The sequence below is a fragment of the Ischnura elegans genome, chromosome 5 (assembly GCF_921293095.1).
Source record: "Ischnura elegans chromosome 5, ioIscEleg1.1, whole genome shotgun sequence".
In the NCBI taxonomy this organism is placed as follows: Eukaryota; Metazoa; Arthropoda; class Insecta; order Odonata; family Coenagrionidae; genus Ischnura; species Ischnura elegans.
Window position 1 is genome coordinate 122,418,482 of NC_060250.1, and position 18,585 is coordinate 122,437,066.

Sequence of the window (18,585 nt, forward strand, 5' to 3'; positions counted from 1 at the left end):
ATTTAAAGGAGTGAACTTTCCATTTGATTTCCATGTATTGGCAAATGTTGCTGTAAGAGCCTATGGGAATTTGTAGATTTTAAAATTTGACCTCCCAAAGTATTTATCTTGAAAATCCTAATTTTTGAACGGTAAAAAATTGTATGCAATTTTAAGAGAGTATGTAATTTGAAATTTTTGTGATATTATCATTCAGTAGACTTCTCAGGTGGATTTCCTTAAAGCTCAGGTTGCATACTCTCACGGATTTTTTCTTAGAAATTGTTAAACGGGCCATGAATATTTTGTCTCTGCTTGAGAAAGTTGTCTTTCTCTTTTTGTCGGTTGTCAGGTTCCTTCTTCAGGGCTGCCTTTGGGTGGACATTCTCCGCCCTCCCCCACCCCTCCCTTTTATCCTCCCGCCAACTTCCTGGGCTCGTTCCCTGGCCTGGCCGCCTCCCCTAGCACTAGTGCACGCCGAAGAGTAGCGGGGCCACCTGCCGTCTCCCCCCTCCCATCCTCCCCCCTTCATACTCTGGGTGGTTTTGAGTCTGGCACTTCACCCACTGGGATGCCATCGTCCTCGATGCAGCTTCACAACCAGTCCACCTCGCCTACATCATCACCCGGTAGAATTCGCTGCTCTCCATCACCCAACATGCCTGCGGCCTTAGATGAAAAGGCAACGATAGAAATGGCTGTACCAGTACCTACATATCAGGTACACTCTTTGTTTTGGCTCCTATATTTTGATTTTTTTTGCATCTTTTTTACTTTCAACTGGTGCATGTAATTTCAAAATGTAACACTTTTAAGAAAATACTTTGTAAATCCACAAATGTAATTAATTATTATGCAAAAATATTCATTATTTACTCCATTTTTATTGTATTATGTCATCTTATATTTAAATATGTGTACATATTTGTTCTTAAAGCCTGATTTGCAAAAGCACATATACATTATTTCTCACATACATTTCTCAATTAGCAATGGCAGAAAGTCTCAAGTAGAAGGTAAATATGAAGTCTCGTAAGGAAATAATACTAATAATAAGATGCCTTTATTCGGGCTAGGTTGAGACTAGGAAGTCCCCTATTCTATAATGTACTTTTCATTCATTATATTGTTAGTAAATGCAAATTTGCATTCGGTACTTCACAAGTAAATAAATGATTCATGAAAAAATAGCAAATATCATTAACTAACATCATAGACAAGTTGGAAATTTCATTTATTCTTCATTATTTTGTGTGGCTATGTTATCTATGCTACAACCATTGCCTATGTATGAAAGGTATTTTGTTGTAAGAATGGAGGCTTTCAAGGGAATCCATATTTCCATTTTTGTGGGTTTTGCTGCTCACATCTTCGGGTTGAAGTAAAATTTTATTGAATTGATTTAAGATATAGTGCCGCAAGTAAACAAATTAGAATTGAAAATAACGGATTTAAAAAAATTAGATAGTGGAGCATGTATTCCTATCATAGTGTTTCTGCTATATTCTGTAGCCGAAGCCTATTCCTAGGTTTTGCAGAATTTATATGGAAAATATGAAATACCTCATATAAAAAGTTTACCATTTATCTGCGTAACAATTTGTTGTAAATTTTTTATCACAAATAGGAAATTGGTCGTACTTCTCATAGGCACTTCAACAAAATTCCTCTTTTTCCTGCTAGAACAGAATGAACGGCGACTCATAGTGCCATACTATTGGATAGGAGTCAATTATGTGTCCACAAACCGGAAAAAAACCAATATAGTACTAACAACGGAGTACTACATCTCCTTTGGGAAAGAGACATCTTCTTTGAAGATGTACAAATAGTGCACTGATTCCTCATTCCATATTATTTAATTGAAACACCAACGGATTAAACGTTAGCACTTCATACAGGGAACAAACTCCCAAGGGAGATTGATGTGCTAGCATAGAGACCAGTTGTGTGTAAATAAATATGGTGGAATACGAGCAAAGTGCATTATTTCTTCAATTATCCTATTATTCAAGAAAGTGGAACCTGCTGTGGCATACCTTTGGGGAGGATGAAGGGATAGATTTCCCCCCCCGAAAGCCTCAGAAAATTTTATAGTATACATATTTATGTTTTCCCTGATGTGATGATTTACCGCAGAATTACCAGTGAAACCCAAATTTTAAGTCCCAAAATGGTGTAATATGTATTTCTAGGCATGTCAGTTTTCAAAAATTTTCCTGTTGTCTTTGCCATTGTTGCTGGGGATGGAGTCGCCCCCTAGACCTCTTTATCCCACCCAAAGTATATTCCTAATTATGCCACTGGGCACCTGTGATTGTAGAAGTAATAGCTGCTTAGATGTATGAGTTAAAGTATTGTTAAAATACTTCTCTCTTAGCATAGTGTTGCAGCCCACTGTACTATGATGCTACTGCGCTGAATCCCTAAGAAAGTGGCCGAAATGATGGCTTCTAGTGGGAGACTCCCTCGGGATGGCAGTTTTGACGTCAGACCCACATAAGTTAGCGATGCTTCTCTTCAAAGGCAGTTTTTCGAGCTTTTAGAATTTTGACAACTTTGATAATTTCTACTGCGGGAACAAGACGTTGCCTCGTGTTTTTTGCTATTTTTTGTCTGCAAGGATGCAATTATTGGGGGGATAAAAATTTCTGTGAAATATTTCTCATATTATGCAAATGTGTATTCAGACCATTGCAGCTGTGCCCATATGGCAAGGCTAACCATTTAAGATTTAAATCAGACATCTATTTTATGGAAGTATCTATGCTAAAGGTTTGCTAGAATTTTGTGAATTTTGATTTTTTTTTTGCCTCTAAGAATTTATAACCTAATGAACCATTAAAAAGTCTTCGTCTCGCACAGGTTGCCCTCCCAGTCCTTTAAAAAAAATCATATTTCTAGTACATCTACAGTTATAGTCATTGGTGATTGTACACAATGGCAACAGCAGCATGGATATCCTTATTCCTCAAGCATATACCACCTCTAAGGGATGAATGGAGTTAGGGGAATTTACATTTCTGAAAGTATACCATGGGAACTGGAGTTAATGGTACAAGAGGAGAACTTTAGTAACTATCTGCTAAACTCTGCAAAGAGAATAAAATTTTCTGTGATATACCGTATTTCTTCGAATATAGTCCCCCACCCCCTAATTTTGAGGCTTCAGTTTTGGGAAAAGTTAAAAAAATGCATTTGAATATAGTCCCCCCCCCTTTATACCATAGGCATTTTTGGAAAAAAAAAAAAGGGGGACTATATTCAGACATTTACGGTATTGGGTGTCATTAGAGAAATTTGTCCATGCTATGTCAAGTAATTCAAGACAATTATTTAGTTATATTGACAATTGACGGACTTTTCAGCCAAGTACGCTATTAAAAATTCCATAAGTTTGCCGGAAAAACTATGAAGTGTGAACTTGCCACCAAATGCCAAACTAGTGTCTTTTGATGTCCAAAACTTATTCACCTCCATCCCCACTCAAGAAGTGCCTAGAATGGCAAAAGAGACCTTAGACTGTGCTATTGTAACACCCAAACTAGCTGGAGAATTGCATAGACTAATGAAGATTTGTGTTGATCAAAATTACTTTCTGTTCGACGGAGTATACTACAAACAAAAGGAGGACCTGGCCATGGGCTCACCACTATCTCCAATATTAGCCGAAATTTTCAGGAGCAATTTAGAAGAGAAAATCCTCGACCATAAGAGCAAATAAGCTTCAAATATTGGTTTTGATATGTCGACGATGTCGTTTGCTGTTGGACGGGCAGCCACAGACAATTAAACAACTTTAAATCATTCCTCAACTCAATACATGAAGCCATCACTTTCACCATGGAACTTGAAGACGACAAAAGGATCAACTTTTTGGACCTTTCCATCACTATAAGTTCGTCAAAACACGAATTTGCTATCTACAGGAAGCCTACCTGCATGGATCAACTAATACCTTCAGATTCCTCTCACCCGATTTCACATAAATTATCCAGCTTTAATTCAATGATTCATAGACTTATAAATATACCCATGTCGGAGATCAATTATAAAAAGGAACTTGTAACTATTAAGAAGATTGCAGTGAACAACAGATTCAGTGTTGACATGATCAACTCTCTCCTCTCCAAGAAACGGAAGAAGCACGCGATTGGCCTCAGTACTTCCCTCCTGCCAGCAGACATCAATAATCGAAGAAAGTGGTGTAAACTTCCGTTTTTTCGCAAGTTATCTTATAAAATAGTGAATCTCATTCCTAAGGCCAAATACAAAGTCACCCTCTACAAACCAAACTCCCTCAAACAACTACTATGTAAAAACAAGGACACTATTGAAAAAACAAAAATTAACGGGGTGTGCAAGGTATTTTGTGATTTTGGAGCGAGCTATGTAGGGCAATCAGGTCGTGATTTCACCACGAGAATAAAGGAACTCAAGAATTGCAAAGAAAACAGAGATGAGACATCCATGGTGGCCAAACACCTGTTAAAATAAGGCCATGTTTCGAATTTGATCCGGTTATTCTCCACGTAGCCGACAAATGAAGAAAACTTGATGCCCTGGAACAAATAGAAATAAATATAAGGAAGAAGAGTAATAAGCCCCTCCTCAACGAACTTCTATACTACACCAGCTCACCCCTCCTATCCATTGACTTCCAGTAACCCTTCGTCCTCCCCTTCCCATCCCTTCTTTCCACCAGGACGCGGTATGCCCTCTTCCCCCCCCCCCCCCCCCCCCATCCTCCTCGACGGCCGACACCATGAGGCATCCAGGGGTTAGGTGACCGGACCGAGTGACCAAAAGAGATTGGAACCCAGCGAAGTAGAGGAGCCTGGGGCCTTCCCACCAACCCCTTTGGAGTGAAGACATTAAGGCCATTAGTTGTATATTCGTCACACTGACTCCATCCTCGGTTTTTCCAAGCACCTGTGATTGTACACCCTTCCCTTCCTTTCTTCCCCTTCCTCTGCCTTCCCATCTTACCACCCCCATCCTGCCTTTCCTATTTAAGACGTTGCACACTTAGATATATTGTACCTGATGATGCTGCAAAGTGAAACCGGTAGTATTAATAAATGTAAAATTGTGGAAATTGCTCTGGTTTCTTCATTTTGGTAATTAAGTTGTCAAGTTGTTGACTGTTATTCTCTTCTGACAATAAATAGCAGCAGATTATAGGCATAGATGGATCCAGAATTTTTTGGGATCCGAATCGGATACTTGATTACAGATGTCAGATGTTCGGATATTTTCGGATCCAAATGCATTTTTTATTGCCTGCTATAAAAAAATGTAATTATTCAAGTTTCTTCTGGGTACATGGGATCAAAGGAATACACTACCTTAGATTTTAATACACATTTTAATATTTTAACTGATTAAAAATCTTTTTTATAAGCTTTCAAGTAATTTGACAGTATTCAAATAGGGTGGTTTCCTATTATTTTTTTATTGCCTTAATCGAAAGATTATTACTCCTGGAGTACGTATTTCGCGCTTTTAGATTTTTAAATGACAACATCTATTTTTCGCGATTAAATGAAAAGTGAAAATTTTCAAGCGCGCGAAAACGCGACGCTTAAGTATGAATGTCGGGAAATATCTCCGTACGTCGTATTTCTGGTTCCCCCTCCCGCCCGGTGAGATGACCTTGAGGCGAGGCTTAGCTCTGATACGTCGCAGGATGCTAGCGGATAGCTGAGTACCTTGCTGAACGGTAGCGCTTGGCTTAAAAAAGGTTTATTAATACCTTATCAAACGAAGAAAACTTTCCGACATTAGCCAGTTTTAATAGGTGATTATTAAGACATGTTTCCCTGAGCTCTGTGCCTCATGCTTGCATTGGTAACCTCAGACGATGCATAACTCCTATCCTCTCGTGTAGAAACTAGGTCCCTGTGACGTCATGCGGAGTGGAATCGCATGGGCGCCAATCTGGCCTTTTTCAAATGAGGATAAAATTTGACCCTTGCCATTCGTCTAAACCGGTATTTCAAAAACCAAATAATTTGTGTATTATGAATACACTAATGGTGGGTAACGAATCGCAATCAATGCCTTTCGTTTTCTTTGATGAAGGAAACTACCCTATTTTCCTCATGCACGTTTCACCCAAAATTTCGTCACTTTCTCATCGCATGCTGACTTGTGCTTCACCAGCAAATGCTTCAGTTGTGGTGAGGTGGATTTTGCTTTGGGGGGGATGGGATTACCTGGGGTGGTGACCCCCCCCCCCCCAGGCAATCCGGGAAAATTTTTGGAGAACGACATGCCTGGAAATACATTTTACATCATTTTGGCACTAAAAATTTGACTTTAAGCAGATGCAGTTATTGAATGTTGAAACTAGACAATAGTTTCAAATAATTGTTTTTTTTTTCTCTGAGGCTTTGGGGGGGATCTATCCCCTCGTTCCCCCCATAGTTACGCCACTGTTTCACACCACAGTGCTCGCTTATGGCATAAGTTGAGCTCTCCTAATCTCTATAAAAAAAATTCCACCCAATGAAATACATTTTTATCATTACATTGTTAAATTAAATTGCAACTTAAATACACCAAAGGATGAAGTTCGCCATGAAAAAATATTTGACTTAGCCGGGATTCGAACCCGGATCTCCCGATTGCCGGTCAGGCGTGCTACCAGTTACACCACCAAGCCATCTTCTCAGAGCGAACTTCAGGATGGGTTTTACCGAACAAGATGTTGACGTCACAAGTCCACACTGTGGCACATGTGGCGAGGGTCGTGCTTACTAAGCCACTGTCGGGGAGAAAAACCCTTATTTGCCGCTGGTCTGCGGCGACGAATTTCAAAGCACTGAAGGAACAAGTGACTTTGTACGCAGTCACGCGCACGGGTGCAAAGTTAAATACACCAAAGGATGAAGTTCGGCAATCGGGAGATCCGGGTTCGAATCCCGGCTAAGTCAAATATTTTTTCATGGCGAACTTCATCCTTTGGTGTATTTAACTTTGCACCCGTGCGCGTGACTGCGTACAAAGTCACTTGTTCCTTCAGTGCTTTTAAATTGCAACTTTGCAATCTGCGACGTAATTGACAAGTTTAGAACAACATTGACTCACGTACGAAGAGGTGCGGGAACAGAGCAAGACGACCACTCAGCAATCTCAAGAGGAAGGGGTGGACAGCAGACGTGCGTAAAGGAGATTTGAAGGGGAATGAGGGAGTCGAGGAGAAACATGTCATATCTTGCTATTTTGTGAGCTACGTTGTTATCTCCAAAGCAAAGCCAGGCGAGCTGCATGATATATGCAGTTGGCGTTTCCAGTCCGTCTCCCTCTAATGTGAAATCTACAAGGTTTTTGCGATTTGACAAGAAGCATTTTCACAAAGTCACGCCTCAGACAATATCTATTTCACCCTTCTATGTCAGGAGAGGCACTTGTACTCTAGATGGGGAAAAAAGACTAAAAGTACAGAAACTGGGAACTTGTGTCTCCCATTGATTTGAGCTCTTGGCACAGTGCAAGGAGAATGCTGGTAGATTGAAAAGGTACAGAAAGTGTGATTATTCAAGTAAAGGATTTTTATGGTGGTGCTAGCATATGCATAATCCAAATACCATGGTTATCATTTTTGATGAAGTTGTCTTTAATTTTCAGGTTTATTAGTATTTTATGATCATATAATGATTAATGAAGTGGCCTCCATGTCTCTGTGACTTGAGTTGACAATAACGAACATGACTGGTACATATTTGACTGAAAAAGATCTTCAAATTATATCACAGCTTGAAAAATAGCAGGAAAAGATTGTTGTGTCAGGCTTCACGTTATCCTTAAAAAATTGCTTCAGAAGCACTGTAGGTAATAGTATGACTGCAAAAATAATAATAATAATTTATTTCGCCGATTGGCAAGAGTACAATTGCATGGCTATGTCATAAAAAAGCTAATAATAATATAAAATTAAAATACAATGATGATGTGTCATCAAGATTTACAATTTACATAGAAGCAATAAAAATAAATTTTCTAAATACATAAGAATTGATGAAATGAAGTACAGTACAATAGTATGGCTAAAATAAGATGCCACAACTAGCATCATGGAGATCATCATATTTACAAATAATCTTCCATATATTCGGAAATGCTGTAATAGCACTTTTTAGAGAGAAGAAGTTTCAGATTGTTCTTAAATACATAAATTGAGGTGCAATCTTTTATTTCGTCAGGGATTTTGTTAAATATAGCAGAGGCTGAATGCCTGGGATCCTTTTAACAGAGGGAGCTTGAGTACTGTTTGTGGTGTATATTATTACTTGATCTTGTGTGATGATGGTGGAAGGTGGCATTAGAAGGAAATTTATCAAGGTTTGCTTTAACAAAGTTGGCACATGTCAGGTCAGTATCTCATAGTACGTAACTAACAAAACAAATATTTTTGTTAGTTACGTATTATGAGATACTTTTTTTGATATGTTGACCCTAGAATTTCAAAAAAAGTTTTGCAAGACCCACCCTAAAGGTCAGTCAGAATTTTGAAAGAAGTTATTTTACGCCCCAACATAATGGCCAGCTTTTGGCTTTTTGCCTGCGCCATTCACAGTTGCTGGCATAGTGTGGATCCCGTACACCAATTATGTACAAGGCAATGTAGAAATTTCAGGTCTTTTCAAACTTGGTTCTGTCTTAGATAGATTATTTTATTTGAAATTAAAGCTTTAATTGTATATTTGATGCTGTATTTTTAAGATATTTTAATGGGTAACTGTGCACCCATGCCTGAAAACTAATCTATTGAATTTTTCATTGCAGGAGAATGTTGGCGGAACAACATACTTCTATCCAGCGGGTGGTGACTCTGCAGCCATCCATCCCCACTTGAACATGCACCACCCAATGCAGGTGGCCCCCCACTGCCCAGCTGGCCCCGTGCCTCCCGTCACCACTGGGCCATCGCTTGTGTTCTCGGCATATCGGGTGTACCCAGGACCCCCGTCTCATCTTGGCACTGCCCCTCTGACTGCCACGTCTCCTCGTTCCTCGCCCCCACTGGCTGTTCCTACCTCTTCTCCTCGACCAACGTCTCCTACATCATCATCTCAGCCAGCTATATCCTCAGGACCATCTCCATCTGGACCCACACTTCGGCCTCTGCCGGCACCTCCTCCTATGTCGTCTTGGTTCTTGGTTGCTGAAGAACTTCGTGCAGACACTCTTCGCAAGCATGCGTTAACGCTAGCCCAGCCGGATCCAGAACAATTTCCAGGTGAGCACTAATTAAAGCATAATGAGCACAAAGGAAGAGTGTCTTAATCAATATCCAAGAACAAATGAGCAAAAATGATGAATGTATACATACCAATCCACCGCAAGTAATACCACACAAGCTTCTTATGATACAGGAATGTGAAGTTCTTAATAATTCCTTGGTCCAAAGGCTGGGACTTGCAAGTCGAGTTCAGGCCCATTTCGCACGATTTAGTGCTTCCAGAATGAAAGAAAGCCAGAAGCCACTTCTCTTGTTAATAGCTAGCAAGGATCTTACAGGAAAACTTAATGCATAGAATCATCAAATCTCTGCTAGGACAATTGACCGTAGAGGAGCCATTTCACCTTTTATGACTCGTGTATAAACTACAACACCATTGGTGATATCCTAACTACATGACTAACTTACGAAAATGGTAACTTGGCTTGAGTGCATGAGTAAATTAAAAAAGAAGATTCCTAGACCTGGTGTTTTCAAGTCTGCTTTTCTTGCATCATACGCTGCTGACAAACACAACCATAGTGAAAAACCAGCATAATGTTGCAAAGATGTGAAGTAAAATATTTTTTACTAATTATTTAATGCATCAATTTAACATCTATTAAGTCAGGAACTGTGCTGCATTGTGCATGTTGTACCTTCCCCTGGGCATTGAAATTTTTTCAGCTCCAGCAGCTTCACACACGCAGCTAGATCAGTTGGTGACATTCATGAGTGAACGCAAAATTGCAATGTAGTGGGGTATGCTGCAGAATAAGAACACTTTCTGATGCCTTGCTTAGTTTTTTCTAATCATTGTTGTGTGCAATTGTGCTCAGTGTTCATGGATCCACGTCCTGCAGCAGTTGCATCACAGGCAACTTCTTCGAGGTGCGACTTAGTGACGTGGTGCCTGACGGTGCACCAGTGAGTTCAAAATATTTGTCCAAACCAATTTTCTGAATCCGTGATCTCACAGCCAGTGGTTTTAGCAAACCAGTTGTTACACAGAGCAGTAGGAATATGAGTACCATCACATTATCACTGCTAAAAAGATTGTGATCACAAATAGAAGGCTCTAAATGATTGCGGAAAGCAATCTAAAATAATCCTCCTTGAATTAATTTTATCTATGGAAAATTGATTCTTCTTATAGTATGGACAACAACTCAGACTGCGAGAAAAACTTATTCATATCATTTTCCAGGAAATTGTTGAATCATGTATATCAATTGACTTTTTTGTTACAGACTTGCCCACTGAAGTTGACAATTACCACGACCTATGTCCTTTGGAGGCTTTGAATGCTAATAATGGACTATCAGGGTTAGCAGTTGGTCAACCACCGGGTCATGTTGGTCATCATGGTCTTCATCCTCGTCACTCGATGCACCATTCACTTCAGTCACACCAGAGGCTAGCACACCATGTGCACCACCACCACAAGTCATCGTCATCCCTAGGCTACCTTACGTCCACCTACAAAGCAACTCACTCAAAGACTGGAGTGCGATACTGCCTCAAAAGGATACATGGTATGAACTGACTCAAAGAGCATTAAATACTTACCAGTTCAATGAGTGAATTTGATTATTCACATCATTGACATTACCACTATGGACTGTTCTAGTTTTACATTAATTATAATTATGTATAACCAATAATTAATGGTTGCAAAAGTGCTTCGTATAAGGTTGCTATGTGGGAGGTGGGATTCTTTGTTTTTGGTCTTAATTGGTTTATTTAAATGTTTTATCGGTGAAACCTTCAGTTTACTATTGTTAAAGACTGGAATTAGTTAGATTTTGCATATGGAAGAGAACAATTATGGACTGAGGGTTACCAGAAGTCATTGCATTCTTTTGATGCTCTCCTCTTCACCTTCCAAAGTACTGTTAGGGAAGCTCCGGTAAAGTCTGACCTAAAGGAATAAAATTCTATGATGTGAGTCTGGTAGGGAAAAATTTTTCTCATTTATTTGAATCATAGAGGAACTTTTATGTTAAAAATTACTCGCAGGTGTGGTAAGGTAACCAAGGTAACTTCCTAAGTTTGTCTAACTCACTGTATCATTTCATTTTCTCACCTAATTTTTTTTACCCTTTCTTCCGCAATTATTCTGAAAGCTTTGATCGATAAAAATTATGAATGTTTTAAGTGTATCTGTAATGCCATTTACTTCTCAATGTGTGTTCTAAAATGTCAAATCACAAAATGGTAAAATCACATGGTTGGACAAAATAGGGTAGTTTCCTTCATCAAAGAAAACAAAAGGCATTGATTGTGATTCGTTGCCCACCATTAGTGTATTCATGATATACAAATTATTTGGTTTTGGAAATCCCAGTTTAGACGAATGTTAATGGCCAATTTTAACCTCATTTGAAAAAGGTCAGATTGGCACCCATGTGATGTCACAGGGACCTAGATGCTATACGAGTAGTCAGGAGTTTTACTTCGTCTGAGATTACCAATGCATGCATGAGGCACAGAACTCAGGGAAACATTTCTTAATAATCACCTATTAACATGGCCTTTGGTCGGAAAGTTTCCTTTGTTTTATAGGGTATTAATAATCATCATTTAAGCCAAGCGCTACCTGCTAACAGGGTACACTGCTACCTGCTAGCAGCTTGCATCGTAGCGGTGCTCATAGCCTTGCACCAAGGTGGTCTCAAACGGGGGCAGATGGAACCAGAATGACATCACATGAGCTCTTCCCTGCATTCATACTTAGCCGTCGTGTTTTCGCGTGCTTGAAAGTTTTCACTTTTCATTTTATTGCAAAAAATAGATATCGTCACTTAAAAATCTAAAACTACAGGAGGCTTTTCGATTTAGGCAATAAAAAAATAATAGGAAACCACTCTTTTTTTTGCTGTCTCTCCTCACCTCCATGTGCATTTGCATATGCTGGTCTAGGCCATTTACATTTAAATTGTGGATGATGATTTTTTAATTTGTAAATCTCAAATTTGTTCATGCTAGTTTCTTTCTGTGCTTCATTTTTTTCAGGTTTTCGTCTTTCTAACACCAAGTGTATGCTGCTTGTCGATATGTGGAAGCGTCTGCAGCACCCCAATGTTGTTCAGCTGAGGGAGATTTTTTCAACGAAAGCTTTTGGAGATCATTGTATGTTACGAATTTTTCAATTAACTTTTGTACTTAAAAGCAAACATTGATTAATACAATATTTAGTCATTAATCATGTGTATGATTTTGAGCAAAGCTATATTATTGTTGAAAATGCTATCCATACTCTTCCTACTTTTTCATAATTATTGTGGCATTTATTCACTCATCTAGGTCACTTAAGTCTTAACTTCCTTTGTTTTATTTTGTAACACCTCAATTGTTTCTAGTTTTTATAGTTACCTTATCCACTCAATAAATCTATGGAAGCAGTTACCTGAGGATTGTCATCTCTCTGTGAGTTACTGGTCTCGCATTCATGTACTCTGGTGAACTGAAATCCCGAAAAAAAAAGATAGATGATAATATTATTTTTCATTCTCTCCAATATTATCATTCATTATCCAATTTCTCCATTACTTAGAGATGGTGGTGGTATTTTGTAGCCGAGATAATGAGACACTTTTAAAGTTGGGATCCAACGCATTAAAGTGCATGGTATAAATTATTGGTATTGGTGAAATGTTTTACATTCATTTATTTTGATTGATAAATGTAATTTGTTACTATTTTCTATATGTTCATTACAATATCAAAACCTACATGAAGTCAATTAATTTTGATTACTAACTTTTTATTCTAAGTACCAAAGATTTACTTCTTCAGCATATTCAACCTTAAAGATACAAATATTTATCTAGAAAACATGCATGTATAATATTGTATATTTACAACTTTTTAAATTTTAACAACAATCTCAAAGCTAAGAGTTTGTTGGTTAATTTTTTTAGCTAATTTTTTAATCCTAAAATTCAAAATATCAATAGGATCATATGAATAGGACATGAATATGTGTCTAAGGTGATTTTTAGGATGCAGAACAAAGGCATTTTATCTACCTCTTTTCAGTTTTTATACTTTGCTCTGTTATTAATGTTTTTCTTTCCCTTGTGGCTTGATTTTAGAGAAATGTTTAGGTTGACCCTCTTTACTAGATCATGAATATCCTTAAATTATGAACTTAATTGTAGTATCACCTCGGTGATGGTAATGTTAGATCTTTCCTGTGAATCATTCAGTCACTTTGTCCTCAAGTTCGTATGTATTTATTTGATCTCATTTGTTATTATTATTATTTTAAAAAATGTCTTGAATGAATGGGAAGAGTAATAAAACAGTAAATGTACTTATCAAATAAATATTTGTGCTTCATTTCATATGACAAATAATGGCCTGCAGCCCTGGTATTTGTATTTGACTTCCATGCTGGTGCTGAGACTCTCCTGGACAAGCACTTCAGTCAAGCAGAAGCCATGAATGGCTATATTGATGCATTCAGCTCAGATCCGTCGGCTCCTAGGCCATATAGTCATCATAAAAATACTTTACTACGCCAGCATTCCAGTAAGTAATCAAGGAAAACGAAAGTTTTTTATTGTATAATCGTGTACTGTGAGTCCTCGTTTAACGTCACTTACCGTTCCTGAAAAATGTGACAATAAATGAAATGACGTTAATCGAAGCATAATATCCCATAAAAAACAATGTAAAAAGTGAATATCGGCTCCTAGACCTCACAATTCCTATGCGAAAAAATTATAATGTATCATATCTGGGGCATTTTTTACGATGGGAATGCAAAATTATAGCGTAAATACGAGTTCCTGTCTTCATCGACGACAATAGCAGCAGTAACGTAAATCCTCCTCCATTTTTGTATCTTCCCGCATTTGCTTTTCGATTTCGCTATGGGGTGTGGTCCAAAGAACGCTTCTTCCAGTACCAGACGCTAAAGACGGTGCTCCGGTGCACCGGTCCATAGGCGCTACGTTCGCTACGAGACTCCTTTTGGACCGGTCAGGAGCAAAATCAAAATGGCGGAAATGAACGAGGGCGGGCAAACTGGGATTATGAAATCGAAGAGATGGTTATAATTGCAAATTTAGGTGGGCGGGCGTCGCCTGGGCATCATCATCGCTGAAACATCGTCGCAGTAACAGGAACCAAAATTATTGTGAACATTGTTCTCTTGGGCATTTTCGGGGAAATGTCTCTGGTGCTAAAATTGGCTAATACTGTAATCGCAATTAAGAATATACACACTGTTTTACACTTTGTACAGACTGACTGTATTACCGCCCACTAAACGAACAACCTACAATGCTTGCCACTTCGCCTTTTTTCTCACGTGAAATTTAAAAGACTTGACGTTATCGCAGAGCGAAGGTGCGATAAACAAATGACGATCTCAAAATTTTTGTGACGTTATCGCGAAATGACGTTAAACGGGGTGACGTAGAACAAGGACTCACTGTATATTACTCCTTCACCAAGCTTTTTTCAGTACAGCGAGCTCCCAATTATCTGGGCTCATGATGGGGAGAGGTGGCATGAATAGTCATAAAATACAGATAATACAAACTTTCATTTTAATCTCTTATAATCAGTGGTGTCATGGTGCTGGAATGCCATTCCAGCTCTGCTTAACAAAAGGCACAGTAGTCAAATAACATTTACATCAATTTTGCTGCCTCAAAATTTCAAATTTATACATTCATAACCAAAACAAAAAAGATAAGTAATAAAATGTAAATAATGACTTGTAATAAAAATAACACAGAGTAATATTTCACCTCTAAAGAAAGTTAAGGAAAGTGCATTCCGGTACTGCTAATTTTGCCATGACGTCACTGCTTAAAATGTTCATAATTTACATTGATAAAACAATATATTATTACTTATACACGTAGTCTGTTATTTAAGATTACTTCAAGGATTCATTGCAAGCTTTCTTCATCCAACTGCAGATGTTTCAGTGATGTTAATGTCATGTACTGTAATGCATGTACTTGTATTCCCACTGCCCCATGTACTTCAGCAAACTGGATGTACAGGCAAGTGCCTGACCTTGACTCATGCAATTGTCACTCTCTTTGTCGCTGCTCCCACTTCCCCCATTGCATTCACTTTCACTACCCCCTCCATCTCTTGTTTGTCCATGGCTGGTTGTGGCATAAACATGCCTGAGTACCGTATAAAAGCGTGTAAGAGGCGCACCTTTTTTCCCAGAAATTGTAGCCGAAATTGGGGGTGCGTCTCTTACACAAATTTCTTATCTTTCCCCCTCCACCTCCCACCCCTTCCCTGGTCGCAAGTCAAAGGGGAACTGAGTGACCTTGGTTTTCAGCGAGAGTCAGTCATCTGAAACCCTAGGTCAAAAACAAGCAGCAGGCAGGGGAGTTTCTTCCTTGTTGACGTATTTTTAAAGTGCTCCTATTTGCTTTACTTGTAAGCATCTCGCCGCCATGTCGGTACCTCAGAGGTGAACATGGAAATGATCGTGCAGGGTTTTTCGTTCCGGAGGGCGGGCTAAATTTACTGCCACGAGTGGGCATCCCGTGGCATTCATACTGCAGATAGTAATCGCATATCAAACCTAGAGAAACGCGTACTTTTGAAGGACATACCTGGTTAAGAGTCAACATCTGTCTTGCCGAGCAATTTCCATTACGCTGAGGACCTGATTTTTCAAAAATCATCTTCAGACGCTAATATGAGGATTTTTGCAACTGAAAATTATATTGGTGTCAAAACCTGCTGTTTAAAACATTTGAAAGAGTGTGTACATTGTTGGACTAAATGGTGGATAGAAGAAATCAGAAATGCTTATAAGTGAAGAACGCTGAAGGAGAGGTCGAGGGGAAGGAGCACACTCCCTCCGTATTTCAAGCAACGAGGCTATGAGTGAAGGAGCAAGGGAAGAACATGTCCGATCTTGCATGTGACGTCATTGCCTTCAATGCGAAGGGGCGAAGGCGCAGCAATGTGATATACGCAGTTTGCGTTGCCTGAGTTTCCAGTCCGTCTCGTCTTGTTTGAATGCGCTTATGCTACGCTTGTTTCTTCCGAAATTGTGCTGTTTGGACTATGTTGAATATTAGTAGCCTTGTTTTAACTATAAATCTCTGTGTCAATCAATTAGAGCTGAAAAACTTAAATGCTGTCAGTAGTGGATTTCATGGTATTCCATGTATTTTTAATATTTTGGTTAGAGGTGCTGTATGTATCTCATAGTATCCCATCATTTGTATATCAGACAACTTCTTGTTATTTGAAAACCTTACATAAACAAAATTCATTTAATTTATTATTATGTTGAAAATAAAAAGCTAGGACTTCATGATTCCACATAAATTTATTTAAATGTCCTAGGTTTCAATGTAGCACATCATCGTCAGGATACACTCTCACACATGTGGTGCATAAGTATTGTGGTTACCATTGCGTGTGTAACCCTGATGATGGCATGCATTGTCAAAACCTGGGTCGGTTTTATAAAATTAACGCTGAATTGCAAAGTCCTGGCTTTTCATGTTCAATGTGAATGGCAAAATCCCCAAAGTCATGCCTGAGATAACCTCATTGACTGTAATCATGGTTGTGATTAACCTAAGAATCATTTTATCTTTCCAGATCTGCTCCCAGAGTCCTTAATATGGAACTATATTATTCAAATCACGTCAGCTGTGAGAGTTGTGCATGGTGCTGGATTGGCCCTTCGTGGCTCTTTAGAACCTCACAGAGTGCTTGTGTGTGGCAAGACAAGGTTAAGATTATCAGGATGTGGTATCCCAGACGTTTTGGCCTCATTTGACCCCTCCTCCTCGGCACCATCCCCCCCTCCCCCACCCCCTCCCCCTAGCTCGGTGACAGGTGGTGCTTCATCCCCAGCCGTTGGCGCCACGTCCTCACCCTCCCAATCAGGGCAGTCCTCGTCATCAAACTCTGCACCTTCAGCCTTCCTGGCTATGGTTTCTCATTATCAGGTTTGTATCATGGTGACAGCTATGTATAGCTAGAGGACATAGAATAAAGTGTGCTTTTCTGTGATGACATAATTTGTGCCGATATTTTTGCATGGTTGGCAGCTTTAACAGTCTTTTTTTGTTGTTAATTCACTAAAATAAGCATTTTCTCTCAATTTGCCAAATACTTAAAAGTTTTGTGACTTGAGTTTGTACACACACTTTAATTGCCTATCTTTCAATGCTCACTTTAAGTGTTCCTTTCTAAATATGATTCCTAGTCGGATTTTAAGCTTCAACTATGCATAATCTCTTGAGGTAAGTCAAAGAAAGTAATTCATGAGTTTAATATTTTTCTTTGGTGTTTGGTGCAATTGTGATTTTTTTACTAATTATTATTATATCCTTGCATCAAAAATGTTAAAATGTTCATGATGATTAAATTATAGGCAGCCAATGTTAAGCAAATGAACAATATGCCTCCCTGGCACTAAATTTGTTCAGGGTGTTCTGAAAAACTTGGAAGATTAGGAAAAATAAAGGAATTTCTTTTTCACTGGTAATGTCGATGAAATATCAGGGAATTATTTATTGACTCAGAAACTGTTGTTATTATACAAAGCAGCCTCGGAAGCTATGTGCCTTTTTCGACAAAGTTCCTGAGTCAAATTGCTGTGGTGCTGTCAAAAATTGTATGTCTGTGACAACAGATAGTAGTTCTAATGTTTTCTATGTATGCCTTGTGACATACTGGTCATAGTCTGTAAATCAGTGGCTTAAATAACCATACCTTTATTGGAAATTTGCTAAGTTCAGTTTCCCTCTTGTAGTCAAATTTATTAGTTTCTGCTATTTCCAGGAATTACGTGTTTTTGGAATTTTTGGCATTTGGAATTTCTTTTTCCAAACATAAGCTATTACCCTGGGTAAACCCAATTCCTTCAGTTTGTTTTTGATGTTGATTCTTTAATATCAGTGCTAATATTAGCCGAGTCTGGCTGTAATTTAGCCTTTTTCCTGAGCACTAATAGAGTATTAATTAAATCTAAGAAATTTTGGTGATGTGGTTTTGTAAGGAAACAATTTTAAAGTTCTATAATGTCTGGTCTTTTGTTTATTTTCATGTTGGAAAATAATGCTTAGATTTTTTCCAAAAAAAGTAACTAGTAACAGTCTCTAATGATTAATAAGAAAAAGTCAATATTTTGTCTGAAAAAAAGTTTTCTAGAAAACCTGTAAATTTGAGGAATTTTTGAATGCCAAGCTGCTGAACACTCTTTAGTCAAAAGGAAGTGGAAACTGTTAGCTTACGATATGTATTATTTGCAGAGTGCTGCATTGCTCTAATTAATAATGTTTGACTATTCTAATGTGTACCTCTTACATTTTGAAATGGAATTATATTTTTCTCACCATTTAAGAATGGAACGAGTGTGCTGCGCC

General features: G+C 38.5%; 1 protein-coding gene and 1 non-coding gene across 5 annotated transcripts in view; one reads left to right on the forward strand and one right to left on the reverse strand.

Moving 5' to 3' along the window:
- Positions 1–18,585, forward strand: part of LOC124159496 (PAN2-PAN3 deadenylation complex subunit PAN3) — a 32,354-nt gene that overhangs the window by 3,516 nt on the left and 10,253 nt on the right. For all 4 annotated transcript variants that reach the window (XM_046535337.1, XM_046535340.1, XM_046535339.1 and 1 more), the window contains exons 4-9: positions 332–700; positions 8,770–9,223; positions 10,456–10,740; positions 12,221–12,337; positions 13,577–13,741; positions 16,811–17,163. In XM_046535337.1, the coding sequence (XP_046391293.1) occupies positions 332–700; positions 8,770–9,223; positions 10,456–10,740; positions 12,221–12,337; positions 13,577–13,741; positions 16,811–17,163 (1,743 nt within the window). The remainder of the gene's footprint in view (positions 1–331; positions 701–8,769; positions 9,224–10,455; positions 10,741–12,220; positions 12,338–13,576; positions 13,742–16,810; positions 17,164–18,585) is intronic.
- On the reverse strand, positions 6,575–6,646 carry Trnaa-ggc. The gene has a single exon. It is a non-coding gene; the product is annotated as a tRNA-Ala (tRNA).